At 46.1% G+C, this 15,845-nt stretch overlaps 1 protein-coding gene across 3 annotated transcripts in view; it reads right to left on the bottom strand.

The window, feature by feature from the left end:
* LOC142767112 (putative sodium-dependent multivitamin transporter) overlaps nucleotides 1-15,507 on the bottom strand; it is a 239,775-nt gene extending 224,268 nt beyond the window's left edge. For all 3 annotated transcript variants that reach the window (XM_075868338.1, XM_075868339.1, XM_075868340.1), the window contains exon 1: nucleotides 15,277-15,507. In XM_075868338.1, the coding sequence (XP_075724453.1) occupies nucleotides 15,277-15,386 (110 nt within the window). In that variant the 5' untranslated portion in view covers nucleotides 15,387-15,507. The remainder of the gene's footprint in view (nucleotides 1-15,276) is intronic.
* Between the last annotated feature and the right edge of the window lie 338 nt (nucleotides 15,508-15,845).

Here is a 15,845-nt window from a genome sequence, read left to right as displayed (position 1 = left end):
GGTATTACAGCCAGGTAAGTCAGGCGGGCCTCGAAGAACTATGAGACAGTCCAACGCTTGAACATGGCGTAAGCGCCTCGCGGCGATAGAAGACGTTCACAATATTTCACTTCTGTTTAGGACGTGCCCAGTGGGGAAAACACGTAGCAAAACACCTTAGAAGTGCTATACACGGAGTGTACACTTAGTTAAGGCCTCAAATTAAGTTTAGCACAGCCAAATAAACAAAAAGCCTACTCGAACCTGTAATATTTACGTAATAATAATAGTATTTGAAGAGCAGAGCTTCGGAAACAGAAGATAATAGTATTTGTGTAGGTTTTACGTCTCCAAATCAGATCATATTACTGAATTAGTTTAGACTGAGATGCCTTTCTACCCATACAGCAGTGTTACTACAAGTGCGATGACATTTGACGTTAATTGTGTGAAGTTTAGAATACACGCAGTGCGGGGGCATATTGATGGAATGTATGAAAGTACAATGCGTGTAATATGAATAAAATAAAAAGCGCTTCATTGCAAGGCCTTCAATTTCTTCTAGTGATAAACAGATCGCCACAGTGCGAAATTATCAGCGCCCACTTCTTGTCTGGGCAAGAACTGCAAAGGCTCAGACATACATTTTTGGGAACGAGCTCATGTGCCAGAGCTAGCCTGCTGACTGAACTGGAATTATATCATTTGTAAAAAATAACTTCAGCTACACAATTAGAAGACATTTGAGGCTAAACGTTGAAGCGAATGTTAAAAGTTGTGCCCAATAAAGTGGAATGAGATATGGGTAAAGCTCCCCAAAAAAAGTTAGTCGCTTTCAGTGAAGCCCGGGGCACTTAATCAGAACTGGAAAAATGGTCATACTCGCTCCAAAGCGTATACAATGTCTGTGGAAGAGTGTCTGTCAAAAAGTGTCTATGTGTGGCATAAGTGTGGTCAATCATGATCTGTCATAGAGTGGCTTCAGTGAAATGGAGTCTTACAGTGAAAGCTGTTATGAGATCACAAGAAAGGTCGCATGCGCCGTAGTATATTACCATAGCGTAATGCCAGCGCTTGAACCTTTGTTATAAACCAGCCTTAGGCAGGCTTGATGTTGGCAACACAATCACGTTAACATGAGTCATAAAGTGCTTTGTAACAGCAAAGAAACAAGCATGTGTCACACAATGCGAATTACCTAACCAGTAGGCCATCTATTGTTCCAGCCCATTACAAATGGTTCCGGTGTAATTCTTGATCATCGCCATCCACAGTAGCGAAAATTCAACTAAATTATTTGTAAGCGTGTAGCCGGCGCTTCGCTCCTCCACAAAATGGCGAACGTTGGCATAGCGAATGTCTTCCTACTACACAAAAATAATGAATAATAATGGCGTATTGGGTATCCTTCAATTCTGCTAGTAGCAGTTCCCTAAGAATTCTTTGAAAGGCTCTGAATGGCCGCTATTTGAGCTTTCGCTGTGACCGCGCTGTGCATTCTACGCCGGCTTGGCGTTTTTTTTTTTTGTTGTTTCTTGGCGGGTGGGGGGAATGTCTTTGCAAAGTGGCACATTGAATAGGTGGTGCTGATTCTTAACTTGTTTGCTCCATTCAGCTTGCCAGTAGCTACATAGACATCTACGTGCAACATGTTTTAAATGTATACGCGGAACAGAACTTATGTCTATATTGTACTGACAAGCGGCTTCTCGTCTACTTTATTACCTAAAGGGTACATCATTACGAGAAACATCGTATTGAAGGCTTCAGAAAATTACGACCACCTGGGGTTCATTACCGGGTAACTTAACTAAGCATATTGACCTTCATAGCATTTGGACTAGAAATGCTGCCAGCGTGTTTGCGTTTGATCCAGCGAGGTGTCGATGAGCAGTCGAGCACCACAAACAGTAGGCATGGCGGCAGGTAAGGAGCTAGATAAATATAGAGTAAAACTTTTTGGGTAAACGTGATTCAAGCAAAGCAGACGTCACATGAAGTACTAGCGGTGAACACAAATAGCGAAAGACACGTGAGGTCCTGAACCATGACTTTAGAAGGGTGCATGATTAACCATTCCCTTCAGCGCAGTAGCTCTGTAGTCTATACGTTCCACGCATTGCACCGTCACACCAAGACAGTGCGGGAATCTCACCACGTATCCGTCTCACACACAATGTTGACTTGCACCCGCACATTTCCACACCCAACCACTTGAAGAATTCTGCTGGCGGGAGCGAAGAATACTGCTCTAGCTAAAAAAATTGACCCATCAGGCCGATTGCCCTTTTCTACTAGGTCAAGCAAGATTCGCGACAATGAGCTGAAATGAGCAAAGGGGAGGGGGGATGGATAGGAGGCACGGGTCAAAATCACAAAAAAGTTACAAAAAGCACACATACACAGCGCTGACTAACGTCTAACTGTATTGTCTAGAGACATGCAAATAGAAAGTAAACAAGAAAATAAGAACTTAAATTAAAAAAAATCACAGCATATCCACAGAGTAAATGACGATGAGTGAGACAAAGCGTCAGTCAGCACATCTATCAATGCGTGCGCCCGTACATCTGTGCGGGCATCCGTTGTTCTGCTCGGCCGTCCGTGCGTCTCTCTTTTCGCCCGACCGTGCTTTCGTCTGCGCGTATGGCCGTTCGAGAGTCCGTGTGCCCATTCGTGCATCCATCCATCTGTTCGTGCTTTCGTCCATGCGTACTTTCATTCGAGTGTCCATGCTTCTATCCTTTTGTCCGTCCGCCCATGCGTTCGTCTGTCTGTCCGCATGTCCGTCTGTCTGTCTGTCTGTCTGTCTATCTGTCTGTCTGTTTGTCTGTCTGTCTGTCCGTCCATCCGTTTGTCGATCCCTGTATGTCTGTCTGCCCGTTCATTCGTCACTCCATCCGTCTGTACATCTAGTGAACACTCCAAGTACCGCCATCTCGGATCTTTTCATCACATATTCATCATATAGAAATACAATCATCCAGCAGATATTTCAAGCACTAAACGAGAGGTGGATACCTACTACTACTACTACATACATCGGGGACGCACGACCCACGGTTTAAGGAGCTTTGCCCCTAAAATAAATCGAGCCCGTATTTTAGTGAATCTGTGAATGTCGTCAAAAGACAATAGTCTTGCGTGTGGAGAGAGTGAACAAAAAAATTATTTGATGTTCTGAGCACGATAATCGGTGTATGGTATCTTGGAGGCGCTGCGTTAGAGTGCCTCAAGCGTAGAACGCATGGCGACGGGTAGGTGCCACCACCGTGTCGTCTTAGCAAAGCGTTAGAAATGCTCGCCTTTCCGTGCAAGCGTTGCATGGTCAGTAAGGCGTGATAAAGCCTACGGGCCTTAGAATTGCTCATGTATGCCTTTTCTAGTAGAAGATACACATACAGAATATATAAGTGTTGTTATGGTGCCTCAGATATGCGCAATAATTGCTTTTAATGGACAATCGCACAAGTATGAACGCTGAATCTTGAGCAACATTGGTGGGCGCTGCGGATGGGGTCAGCCGTTTGGATTTTCGGCTAGTGCCATTAAGAATACCCAGAACTAATAAGGGTGAACAAACAGACAAATGTACAGACAACCAGACCAAAATTTTATTTTTGCGTCGAAGGTCTCCAAAAAAGACTATAGTCTCTAAAACTTACGTGGCGTCACAGCACAAGCAAAGCCAAACGCACCAACTATCAAGTTCTTCACCACTACAGCTGCTTCTTTGAATTTTTTTGTTGCGTCTAGACTAGTAGTTTCATTTTCAGTATATACCAACTGGTCCGCCAACTATCTTTGTTGCACTATTTAGACCCCTACTCTTCTACAAAACTAACAATGAGTATATTCTATGGGCACACTGTTTGAAAAAAGCGTTCGTCACATTTTCAACGCATCGCTTATTAGAACGTGTCGCTATGCATGAAAACATTGTGTACACTGGTTAGAACCGCATTTTTATGTGCAATATTAACATGCAATATTAAAAATGATGATTTCGACTGCACGTGGATAGCTGATTGATTGGATTTGATTTGTGGGTTTTAACGTCCAAAAACCACCATATGATTATGAGAGACGACGTTGTGGAGGGCTCCAGAAATTTCGACCACCTGGGGTTCTTTAACGTGCCCCCAAATCTGAGTACACGGGCCTACAACATTTCCACCTCCACCGGAAATGCAGCCGCCTCAGCCGGGATGTGATCCCGCGACCAGCGGGTCGGCAGCCGAGTACCTTAGCTACTGGACCATCGTGGCGGGACGCTCGTGGATAGCAATCAATGAACGAGATTTTCAAAAGGATGGCGATGAAGTCACAACACGAAAGGACACACATGTGGTAAACAGGTGCTGGTGATTTTACTAGTGATTGTGGGTGATGTAGTTAATATCAAAGCGTCCTATTGAGAATAAAACACGTTTTTACTTCATCAGGTATTTTTTGCGTCATACCTAGTTCCCTCAAGTAACGAACGAACTAGCTCAAAAAAAAAGCCTTGCTAAACGTTTTAACTACTTTCTCGGGGTAAAAATTCGTTGCGTCACTGAAGTAAATATCCTTCTTATGCTTAACCACAACACACGCGTGTGTGGATACGCCCACACACAAATTCGAAACTGTCCGTGTAGTTTATGAGACCTCTCTCAAAATAAATTATTAGGAGTTCACTTCGACGAAAAATCTATGACAATTAGCAGCGCACAATGACACGCTGAAACAATGTAATCAATATAGTATTATAATTGAGATCTCAAGGTTGCTTTATGCACAAATTAGTGTTCACATAACCCTTTCGACTGAAAGTATTCGTGCGCAAATACGTGACAGTTGGCCCACGATTTAGTGATAATTGCTACGTAGCTGACATATCAGTGGTCAGAAGACGACAATGAGAAAGTGGTCTGCCGGTTTTGCGTGCTGTCCTCCATCTTGGTCGATGCTATACGCATCATTGTCAATATAGGTTCTAAATAGACATGTCTAGTGTCATTTTTACGTAACATCTTTGTGGTGCAAGTGCTGGGTACTTCCCTGTGCTCATCACGAAGCTCCGCAACGGCCGCATTATCATAGGTCTAACGATGTCACAAGTTGAACAACCATCTTCTTCACCACCTGCCCTTTCCGTGACTTCTACGTACGTCGTTCTACCTCCTGCTCGTGATCCCGGTGTATTTTCCGGTCAGGATGGCGTTGATGTCAACAAATAAATCAACCGGTACCAACGGGTCAGCGCAAGCTATAGGGGGGACCTGATTCTTATGCTTCCCAATGTGCTTTTTTTTACCGTGATGGCCCACCGTGGGTGTGGTTCAATACGCAGGAAGCGGAGATTGTTAGCTGGGACTCCTTTAAAGAGAAGATCCGCGAAATATTTGGTGACACCGTTGGATGGCAGATTGCAACGCTGAATCAACTGGCGGCTCGTGCACAGACGTCGACGAAGTCGTACGTCGCATACATTCACGACGTCATCGCCCTAGGCCGCCAGATTGACGAGCATATAAGTGAGTTTGAGAAAGTGGCCCATGTACTGAAAGGCATAGCAGACGACGCCTTTCATCTTCTGGTATACAACAACGTTGCCACCGTCAACGCCACAATTAAAGAGTGTCGGCGGTTGGAAGAAGCCAAAAGCCGCTGTATTACTCAACGATTCACCCGGCTGCCCAACACAGCCGCAACGTCATCGTATGAAGCCACACATCAGTCCCCCATATATGACAACGACACGTGCATTGTTCGTCGGAAAATCGAAGCCGCCTGACCTGCTCCTGTTCAGCCACCCGCTCCGCAACACTCGCCTCTGACCAACAACAGCCGTCAGTGGCGTTCATACAAGCTGTGGTGAGGCAGGAGTTCGCAATTCTCGGCCTTCCCTCAGCCTGTCCCTCGACTCACCCTGAAGTCCCGTCTTACTCCCCAGGACACGCTCACCGTTTACCTACAACAATGCCTTTCCGTAACCCTTCGGAATGGCGAACACCCGACGACCGGCCTATTTGTTTCCCTGCCACCAGCCAGGGCAAGTTTCTCGCTATTCCCGCCGCCGTTGGTCAAACCCACCACGTCCGACCTTCTCTACTTCTGCGCACATGCACATGACGACCCCTCGACATTCAACCGCCGCACCCTTACATTTCTATTCATCGTCATCTTACGAGCCCTCCACTGACGCCCCTGTGCCCAGTAGCTGCTACACTGATGCCCCTTTGTCCGGTCACCGCAACTCCCGCTCCCCGTCGCCGCTACGTCACCAATCCCACTCTCCACCACCTCGGTGCTTTTCCTCGCCGAGATTCTCAGGACTATCGCAACAGGAAATGAGATATTGCAGCTTATAGAGGTGAAGCTGCAATACCAATGACCGCCGAAAATCCTTTACTGACGCTTACCCCGCACAACAACCTGCTTGAAGTACAAGTCGACCATGTTCCTCTGACCGCCCTCATTGACACAGGTGTGCACCTGTCTATTATGAGCGCTTCTCGATGCCACCACTTGCAAAAGATTATGACTCCGTCTACGACGCAAGCAATACGTGTTGCCGATGAAGGTACTGCACCAGTAATCGGAATGTGCACTGCTCGTGTCAGCATTGCTGGTCGTCACGCCATGGTCTTTTTGCCGTGCTAGCCTGTCGCCCTCATGACCTCATACTTGGTCTTGATTTATTTTCCGCACACTCGGCCCTAATTGACTGTTCATCTGCTACCCTCATCCGTGATCTTCCAATCTTTGCCGTCCACTATGCAAAGCCCACCAGCCGCTTGAGCCCAACCACTTTCGTTCTCCTGACACCTCGAGCCGTCACGTACGTGTATTTTTCATCGGCCCCTCCTGTTCCTGACGGTGATTATATCATTACGGCAATTACTAACGTTCGGCTGATGCTCAGTGTTACTGCGCTCCATACTATCGCGACCATAGCAGATAAGTGCGTGTTCCTTCCGCTCCTTAACTTTGGTTTCACCTCTCAAGTGTTGCCCTGCCAGATGTCTCTAGCCCGGCTAACTGCCATAACAGACGACGATGTGAGTGTTATCACTGTATCTGTTCCTGATCGAAGCGCAGTCTCACGGTAACCCAGCTCAGACAATGCTATATTTCGAAACATGAATGTATCGGAGATTCCACCTCACCAGGCCGACGCTCTCTGCCAGCTCTTGACCATATACAGTAACATTTTCGACACCCTACGATCGTCCCCTGGGCCAGACTAAAATTGTCACTCACCTAATCAACACTGGTGGCTCTGTTCCCATTCACCGTCGGCCGTACCACCTGTCAGCGTCCGAGCGAGAAGTGGTTCAAAAAGAAGAGGCCATAATGCTTACGAAAAACGTAATCGAGCCATCATCGAGGCCTTGGGCATCTCCCGTGGTATTAGTAAAGAAAAAGACGGCTCATAGAGTTTCTGCATTGAACATACCCACCTCCTCGAAATTACCAAAAAAGTCGTGTACCCTCTACCACGCATTGATGATGCGCTCAGTTGCCTGCATGGCACCACCTTTTTTTCATCTCTCGACCTCTAATATTTAACTGATGTGTGGGGTTTAACGTCCCAAAACCACCATATGATTATGAGATACGCCGTAGTGGAAGCCTCGGGAAATTTCGATCATCTGGGGTTCTTTAACGTGCCCCCAAATATGAGCTCACGGGCCTACAACTTTTCCGCCTCCACCGGAAATGCAGCCGCCACACCTGAGATTCAATCCCGCGACCTGCGAGTCAGCAGTCGAGTACCTTAGCCACGAGACCACCGCGGCGGGGCCATCTCTCGACCTCCCATCTGGCTCCTGGCAAATTGCTGTAGACGACATGGGCCGAGAAAAGACCGCCTTCGTTACCCCTGATAGTCTTTACCAATTCAAGGTCATGCCTTTCGGTCTCCGTAATGCTCCAGCGACCTTCGAGAGAATGACAGAGACACTACTACAAGAATTTAAAAGGTCGACATGTTTGTGTTACCTGGACGACGTGATTATTTTATCACCTACCTTCGCAACCCACCTTAAACTTCTTTCGACCATTCTATCTATATTTCAACTGGCTGATTTGCAGCTCAATTTCTTGAAGTGCCACTTCGTTCTTCGTCAGATTACCGTGTTAGGTCGCCTTGTTGACGCTGCTGGCGTACGACCAGACCCAGTTAAAGTACGCGCTGTAACAAATTTCCCAGTCCCACGCTGTGTCCATGATGTTCGCAGTTTCGTGGACCTCTGCTCCTACTTTCGCCGGTTCGTGAACTTTCCGGCACTCACACGGCCATTCACCGAACTTCTCAAACAAGACGTCCCATTTTGTTTGGGCCCTCTTAAAGCTGATGCCTTCTCTCAGCTAATCACAGCTCTACTGACACCTCCTATTCTTGCGCATTTCGATTTCAATGCTCCTACAGAAGTGCGAAAATACGCGAGTGGCCACGGAATCAGCGCAGTTCTGGCGCGAATTCAGCGGGGCGACGACAGTGTAGTCACGTACGGAAGCCGTCTCCTTTAAAACTCTGAGCGCAATTACTCTATAACAAAACAGGAATGTTTCGCCCTTGTTCGGGCGGTTTCGAAATTCTGTCCTTGCTTGTATGGCCGCCCTTTCCGTGTCACCACAGATCATCATGCGCTGTGTTGGTTTTCTTCTCTGAAAGACCCCACTAGACTACTTGGCCGCTGGGCATTACGCCTACAGATGTATTCCTACGTGGTTTCTTGCAAGTCTGGACGTCTCCTTGATGGCGCCGATTGCTCATCCCGCTACCCAGTTGATCAGCCCGATGAATCAGACATCGAACCTAGCCTCAACGTCATATCAATGTCCAAGTTTCGTCTGATTGGTGATGAAGAACGTCGCGATGCTTCCCTGCGACAACTTATTGACCGTATCGAATCTGCTTCGAATGACGCGTCCTTTCGCACGTACGTCCTCCTGAATGGCACCCTATACTGTTGAAGCCTCCAGCCAGATACCCCTGATCTCCTTATTGTCGTGCCAAAACATTTGCATTCAACCGTGCTGCACGAGCTTTACGATGAACCAACAGCTGTTCATCTGGGTCTATCTCGGACGTACGACCGTGTGCATCGCCGCTTCTTTTGGCACGCTCTCGCCAGGTTCGTTTTCCGTTATGTGTCCGGCTGCGATAAATACCAACGTTGGAAGCGACCTACTGCGCCCGCAGTTGAACTTCTTCAGCTGATTTTCGTCCCAACCGACCCTTTCTTCCATATTGGTATGGATCTTCTCGGTCCTTTTCCTGAGTTGAAATATGGCAACAAGTGTTTCGCCATTGCTATAGGCTACTCGACTAGGTATGCCATCACTCGAGCGCTTCCCACCAGCACCGCTACTGACGTTGCGGACGTTTTGCTGCAGGATGTTATCCTACACCATGGCGCTCCACGCCAATTACTCACAGATCATGGCCACGCATTTTGTCTTGAGTAATCGACGATCCTCTGCACTCTCCCTCGACGAAGCACAAGTTGACCACTTTCTACTATCCCCGAACAAGTGGCCTTACCGAACACCTAAATCGCACCCTCACGGACAGTCTCACGATGTATGTGTCCTCCGACCACTATGACTGGGACCTGGGGCTACCTTACGCAACCTTAGCGAACAATTCTTTGCGCCACGACACCACTGGTTATTCATCCTTTTATTTGCTCTATGGCCATGATCCGACGTTACCACACGACACCCTACTTCTAACTACTACGACGCTGTCAACCGAATAAGCACACGACACTATTGCTCGTGCTGACGACACACGTCAGATTGCCCGCTATAGACTTTCGGCTTCGCCATCCACCCAGAAAGCCATCTATGACAGCCGGCATGTTGACATTCACTTCTCACCTGGTTCTCTAGTTCTCCTGTGGTGCCCAGTTCATCGAGTTGGCTTATCAAAGAAGTTCATGTCTCGCTACATGGGTCCTTACCGTATTACCCGCCAGGTAATCGACGTCACCTATGAGATTATTCCTGCATCTGAGACCACAATCCTGCCTGCAACCACACCCAGTGATGTTGTGAATGTCAGCAGGCTAAACCCTTACCACCTGTCCTCTGAAAACCGTAATTATTGTGCACCGAGATAGTGCTTTTACCAACGTTACTAGATTCTTCTTTCAGTTTGCAATCTGCGCCGTCGCAGGTGTCACCCTTTTACGCGCCACCACGACGGGGCGCGCTCGTCATTTTTTGACCGGCCTGACGAGGGTCACGGCGGCTAGGCGTACGCCACCAACCACACCGGTGAAGCGAAACAGCAGGTGCTTCTTCGTAACGTGCAAGTGTGTTCCGTGCCAATCGCTATCATTGTGTGTCTCAGTGAGATCGACGACACTTACGCAGTTTGTGCTCCCACTGCTGCTTACTGCGATATCATGGTGACAATTGACGTTGTGTCTCACTTGCTGTCAGCTCTGTTGTGTTATCGTGCCGGGTGTTAGCTGCATAGCTCGCATGCATCTTGTGATGGTTTTTTGATGTTATAAAACATGCCTCGCTGCTTTGTCACTGGTTGCCGAAGCGGCTACGATTTCAACCACCGTTTAGAAAGCAAACAAAAGGTGGCTGTAGCAAACAAAAAGGCACGCCTCCAGTAATTCTTGCTCTTGGCCTTGAACAAAAGTGACTTCCAGTTTGTTTATTGTAACGTTCAATAAATTGTGTTCAAAAAGGCTTTGCTGAACACATCGTACTTTGCACTTTAGAGTCTTATAGGGGACAGGCATTTATTGAAGTCGTGTGCTATTTTTCCTTGAAAAAAAAAACCTTCGGATCGTAAATTTGAATCATCTGGAACGAACACGTTGTTCTAGGTTTTACACTTCCAACATCTCCGGCGGCATGAGATGAATGTCGTGTGTGCCTCATCATATAACAATAACTAAGGTTATACGATTACGAGGCACGTACTGTTGAAGAGCTTTCAAAAATTTCGCCACATGCGGTTTCTTTAACATGCACCTGAATACAAGTGCATAGTCCTCCAGCATATACCCTCGCGTCCACTGCAATGGTTTTTTTTTAATATATACGGTTGAAGTTTCAAGAACAAGAACATAATACGGCTAAATTACCAAAATGCCCGCAAGATTCAAGCATTGCACTCGCATCTCCGCCATATGGCACCGCGTTAGCCGCACAACCGGCGCTTTAATTGCCCACTCGTAATAACCTTAGTGCACTATCACGAAAACTAACTCCGCAAAAACCAAATTAAGCGCAAAAACTCCGTTTAACACTGTGCATAGGATGAATTTCGTCGCGGTGACCGGCCAAATAGCATCGGAAGCGCAACCTAGGGATCAGAAAACGAAAGAAGCCGCGTTTCGCCACTTTGTCCCAGCAGAGTTTGTTAACTGAAAAAGAATCTAGTAACGTTGGCTTTTACCGCCGGCTTGTAATGCTACGTAGCTGACATATTAGTGGTCAGGAGAGGACAACGAGAAAGTGGTGTATCGGTTGTGCGTGCTGTCGTCCATCTTAGTCGATGCTATACGCATCAGTGTCGATTAGATTCCAAATAGACACGCCTCGTGTCGTTTTTACGTACAATATGTATTACAAAGTGCGAATACAGCAGTAACGTTGACAATTTGTGGTCACCTAATGTGTGTCAGTAATTATACTGAAGGCCCCTTTTTGAGGTAAAAAGTGTCTCTGATAGAGAATGCGGTTATTCATTGCTATAGCAGAAAATAAGAAGAAAATGTAAGCTAATTAGTCGGTTATACTTCGCACCCCAAATATTACTGCGGCAGTCTCACGGCCCAATAAAAGCTTTTTGATATTTTCACGAGTACACCAACCCATGTAGCATCTTACTGGAGCAATAACTTGCAATTACGTGTACAATGCTTTATCCTATTAATAATACAGTGCAATCTAAAGTGGTATATGTCATTGCTATAGAGTAAAAAGAGGTCATCAACAAACCTACCCATAATATTTATGGCGAGTAGTTTTGTTCATGAGCTTTTTTTGGGGTTCACCTTCCCAAAAACTTCCCAAAACAGAGGTTGTCCAATGTAGACATAATTTTGAATACACAGGTCTCATTTTCGCCTTCATCGGAATGGCGGTCATCATGGCCCGAATTCGATACCATAGTGAAGCACCATACCCACAAGATCACCACGACGTGTAACAAAATCAATATCACGCGCGCGCCATGACGTTCTGGCAATAAAACGTAGTAATCGGATGCTAGACCATCTGATTGATACGTGCGTAGATCAATAAACCGAAATTCGGTAAAGTTCCTCTCAATCAGATCTTATAAACTATATGTCAAGAAGGCTTGCATGATTTAATTCATAAGGTTTGTACTCATGTCTCTGGAGAAGACTTCTGAATCTCACAATAAATCAATATAACTCAGTAAAGGAAGACAAGATATCTCAGCATCACCGATGAAATCCAACAGTATATGCACAATAAATCAATATAACTCAGTGAAGAGAAACAAGATATCTCAGCTTCACCGATGAAATCCAACAATATATGCAACCAGCAATACTTCAAGGGTGGCAGCAACAAAGAAATTGAAGTTATATTTACTTGTGAAAGCCTTCAGCTGACGACTCTTACACAAGGCCATCCATGCACATATCAGGAAAATGGCAAGCTCAGTGTAATCTTACCAGTTAAAGAAACAGCTACGCCGATATTGGCGAAAACACGGCATAACGTCAGCGAACTCGGCCAAATGTTGGCATTCAAAGCCATCGGCTAACACAATATCATCAGAAGACGGCGAGATGGCGGCAAACTTAGTTCACTGTTGCCGTTCAGAGTTATCAGCTAGGCCCATAACGGCGAAAATACGACAGAAGAGCGGGAAACTCGACCCGATGTTGCACCTCAACACCCAACATCGGCTGAAAGGCCGTGAGACCCGTCCAATATTTCCAGCGAACGTCAATGGTTCTCCTCTTACTGGCGCCATGCCGGCAACGTTGGCCGAGATGGGGCCACACAAAGCCCCCTTAACACCATTATTGGCTCGACGTTGTGTGCTGCCTAGTCTTTTAAACAACGAAGCGTACAGACTTGGGGAGAATTGCGCCATTTTCGACTTCTCGAAAGGCAGCCGAATACATCTTTAAAGATTTATTTCTGCTGATCAAAGTCTCGTTCAGAGGTTTCATCACGAGGACAATTTTTTAAGGCCAAGTTAATTGAAGTAGTCATTTTTTAGCAACTCAAATAGAGCCACATAGACAACTTACAAAAGTCGACGCGATAGATTTTTTTCTGCTGCTAAATTCAGCTATGCATAGCCACATCTGGCAACACTGTTTATTTTAGCAGATCGCAATTGGTTGCTTGAAAAAGATTGAAGTGTGGCGATCTTTTGATTTACAACAGCGACGAATACAACCCAGCAGTACATCCCCAGTGCAATAAGAAATTGAATGAAATGTACAAAAACTAGCGAAGCATAAACTTGTAAATGAATGTGTCCCAAATGCCGAAATAGTATGAACCATCTCCTTGAAGGCAACCATGATAGGATGTGCAGCAGCAGCGGTGCGCACGTCGTTGACTCGGCTGAAATGAACTTCAAAGTGGGTGCTGGAAGAAATATTTAAAGCGAACCTCGAAGTAGACTAACTAGAGTAAACGTTCCTTTGAAGGCACGGGAGGTGGGTTGCGTTTCGTGTAAGATTCATTGTAGGTAAGTGACCCGAAAGAGTGTTTGGACTCGGCGTGCGATCGAGCGTTGCGGGTGGTGAGAGGGTGAATCGGGAGAGCATTGTGTTTGAGCGGGCGGAGGAGCGACACCACCTAGGCATGTCGGGAGGAGCCAGCAGCTGATGTGGGAGAGAGAGAGAGGCGTCAACAGGCAGCTGCGATGTGACCTATACTTGGCATCGTTCTGGCAACTGCAGCGGGGGAAACGTGGTGATAGCGCGTCGGCACGGACACACGAACGAACAGTGTTACAAATGCTAGTATAAGAGCTGCTTCGCATGCAAAACGACGCAGGTAGTGTGTAACGTCTTGGCCAAGGCAAGCAGAGTTCATTTACAGCCTCCGAGATGAGTTAATAAAAGCGAATCTCGTCAAGCTGTGTTCGCTATGTTGAAAGGCATTCCGCATCCTTTTTCTGTGTCAAGAGTTCTCAAAGCTTCGTGGTGTCGCAGCGAGGTTGCAGAAAAACAACTTGTAAAGTTGATAAGTTGATATACGCTGCTCGCCTCGGTCCCGCCAGTCACTGGCGCCTGGCATAGGCAGTCTATGAGTCCTCAATCTATGAATTCTCATGGGCAATCTATAAGACTTTTGTGACCTGTCGATTCCACTTGTGATTCGAGGGCACTGAAGGCAACGTGCCATTTTCTGACGTAACAAATATGCTGGTTCACTCTTTTCTTGAAGTCTAACCAATGTGCTGTCCCAATCTTACGACGCAAACAACACTGCAAAAATACACACCGCAAATTACACTACAAACTTGCTCGTAAAGAAGACTTACAATGATAGTCTGCTTCGTAATAATTAGTTTGTCATGTTCAGCCATTTTTACGTCGTAACCGATTCTTCAATATCACGTCTATCGCTTCCCACCTTTGAAATTTTTCTAAGTTATCGAGTGCGCATTCATTATTTAGTGCAACCAGTTCTCTCCTCTGATTGCAACTGAATAAATGCTGCCAATGTTCCTGACGTCAAAAATGATAGAGATTTGCTGTCTTCCTCCTGACACTACCCTGTACTCTGCGACTGATTTCACTTTGATTTACTGTTCTTTTCATAATGTCACCTTCTCTGCGATTATGCGTGACTGAGTATCAAGACCCCACGCTCTGACAGTTCTTGCGTTGTCGTTACAAGGGCCCTATCGTCATATATATTTTGCCCACCCTCTACCTATTATTCACCGCGTACGTGGGGGCTTCAAGGGTTTATTCAGATAAATAATAAAGAACACGGCAACTTGTGAGATTTTAAAAACATGGGATTTCTGCGCTGAATTCGCACCCGAAATTGGTGACCCTTTTTCAAAATAGTTTTCATATTTTTTCGCCATAATAGTGAATTCTGTTTTCTCACTTTGAGTAACTAACTCGGTTGTGTCACAAAAACAAGAACTTAAGACACAGGCCACGATTACCACAAGTGGGAGTGTGAGCAATGTTTACGATAGCATCAGTAAGCAAGCGCTACCGGTACACGGCAGGGCTGTCAAGTCGGCCTTTTCTAACCTTTGGGCATCGTAATCTCTCAGCGTAATACAGATTATGATGTAAAAAGCGAGCTCACCTGAATATGTAATGTGTCACGTTGAAGTCACTAAGAGGCCTGAGTGGCGGGCTGGCATTCGGTGAGTCGTAAATAACTTTCCCAATGATAATCAGAGGTGTCGCTGCCATCACCGCTGCTTGAATGCAGTCGGCCCACACTACGCCTCGAAGTCCTCCCTTAACTGGAAACACGAAAACAGAAACGCGTTAACTTATTTTAATGCCCCTCCACTTAGCCCTCCTAGGCAGTGTTCCGATAATAACGTTGCTAAATGCCAACGAATCTCTTTGATTTCACAAGAAAAATACATATTTTGCTGCTCGATTTCCCAGAACAAAAGCAAGCTCAGTTTCACGAAACAAAAAAAAATTCAACGTTGTGAAAAAGAACGTGGCTTATTCTTCTTTTTAGGAATCGGTATAACACGAAAGTGAAACGTGTCTTCGCAGAGGTATTTGAGCGTTTATTGTGCATTGTTTTGTCAAAAGATTGAAAGAATGAATGCTGCAGCGAAGAGTCACAAAGAGCTCAAAACTTGCAGCACGCACCTCATACAGGCAGTACGCACTAAAACAGCTTACACAGGA

Source organism: Rhipicephalus microplus, chromosome 7, assembly GCF_043290135.1.
Source record: "Rhipicephalus microplus isolate Deutch F79 chromosome 7, USDA_Rmic, whole genome shotgun sequence".
Classification (NCBI taxonomy): Eukaryota; Metazoa; Arthropoda; class Arachnida; order Ixodida; family Ixodidae; genus Rhipicephalus; species Rhipicephalus microplus.
The sequence above is the reverse complement of the archived record's forward strand: the minus strand, read 5'-3'. Positions and strand labels throughout refer to the sequence as shown.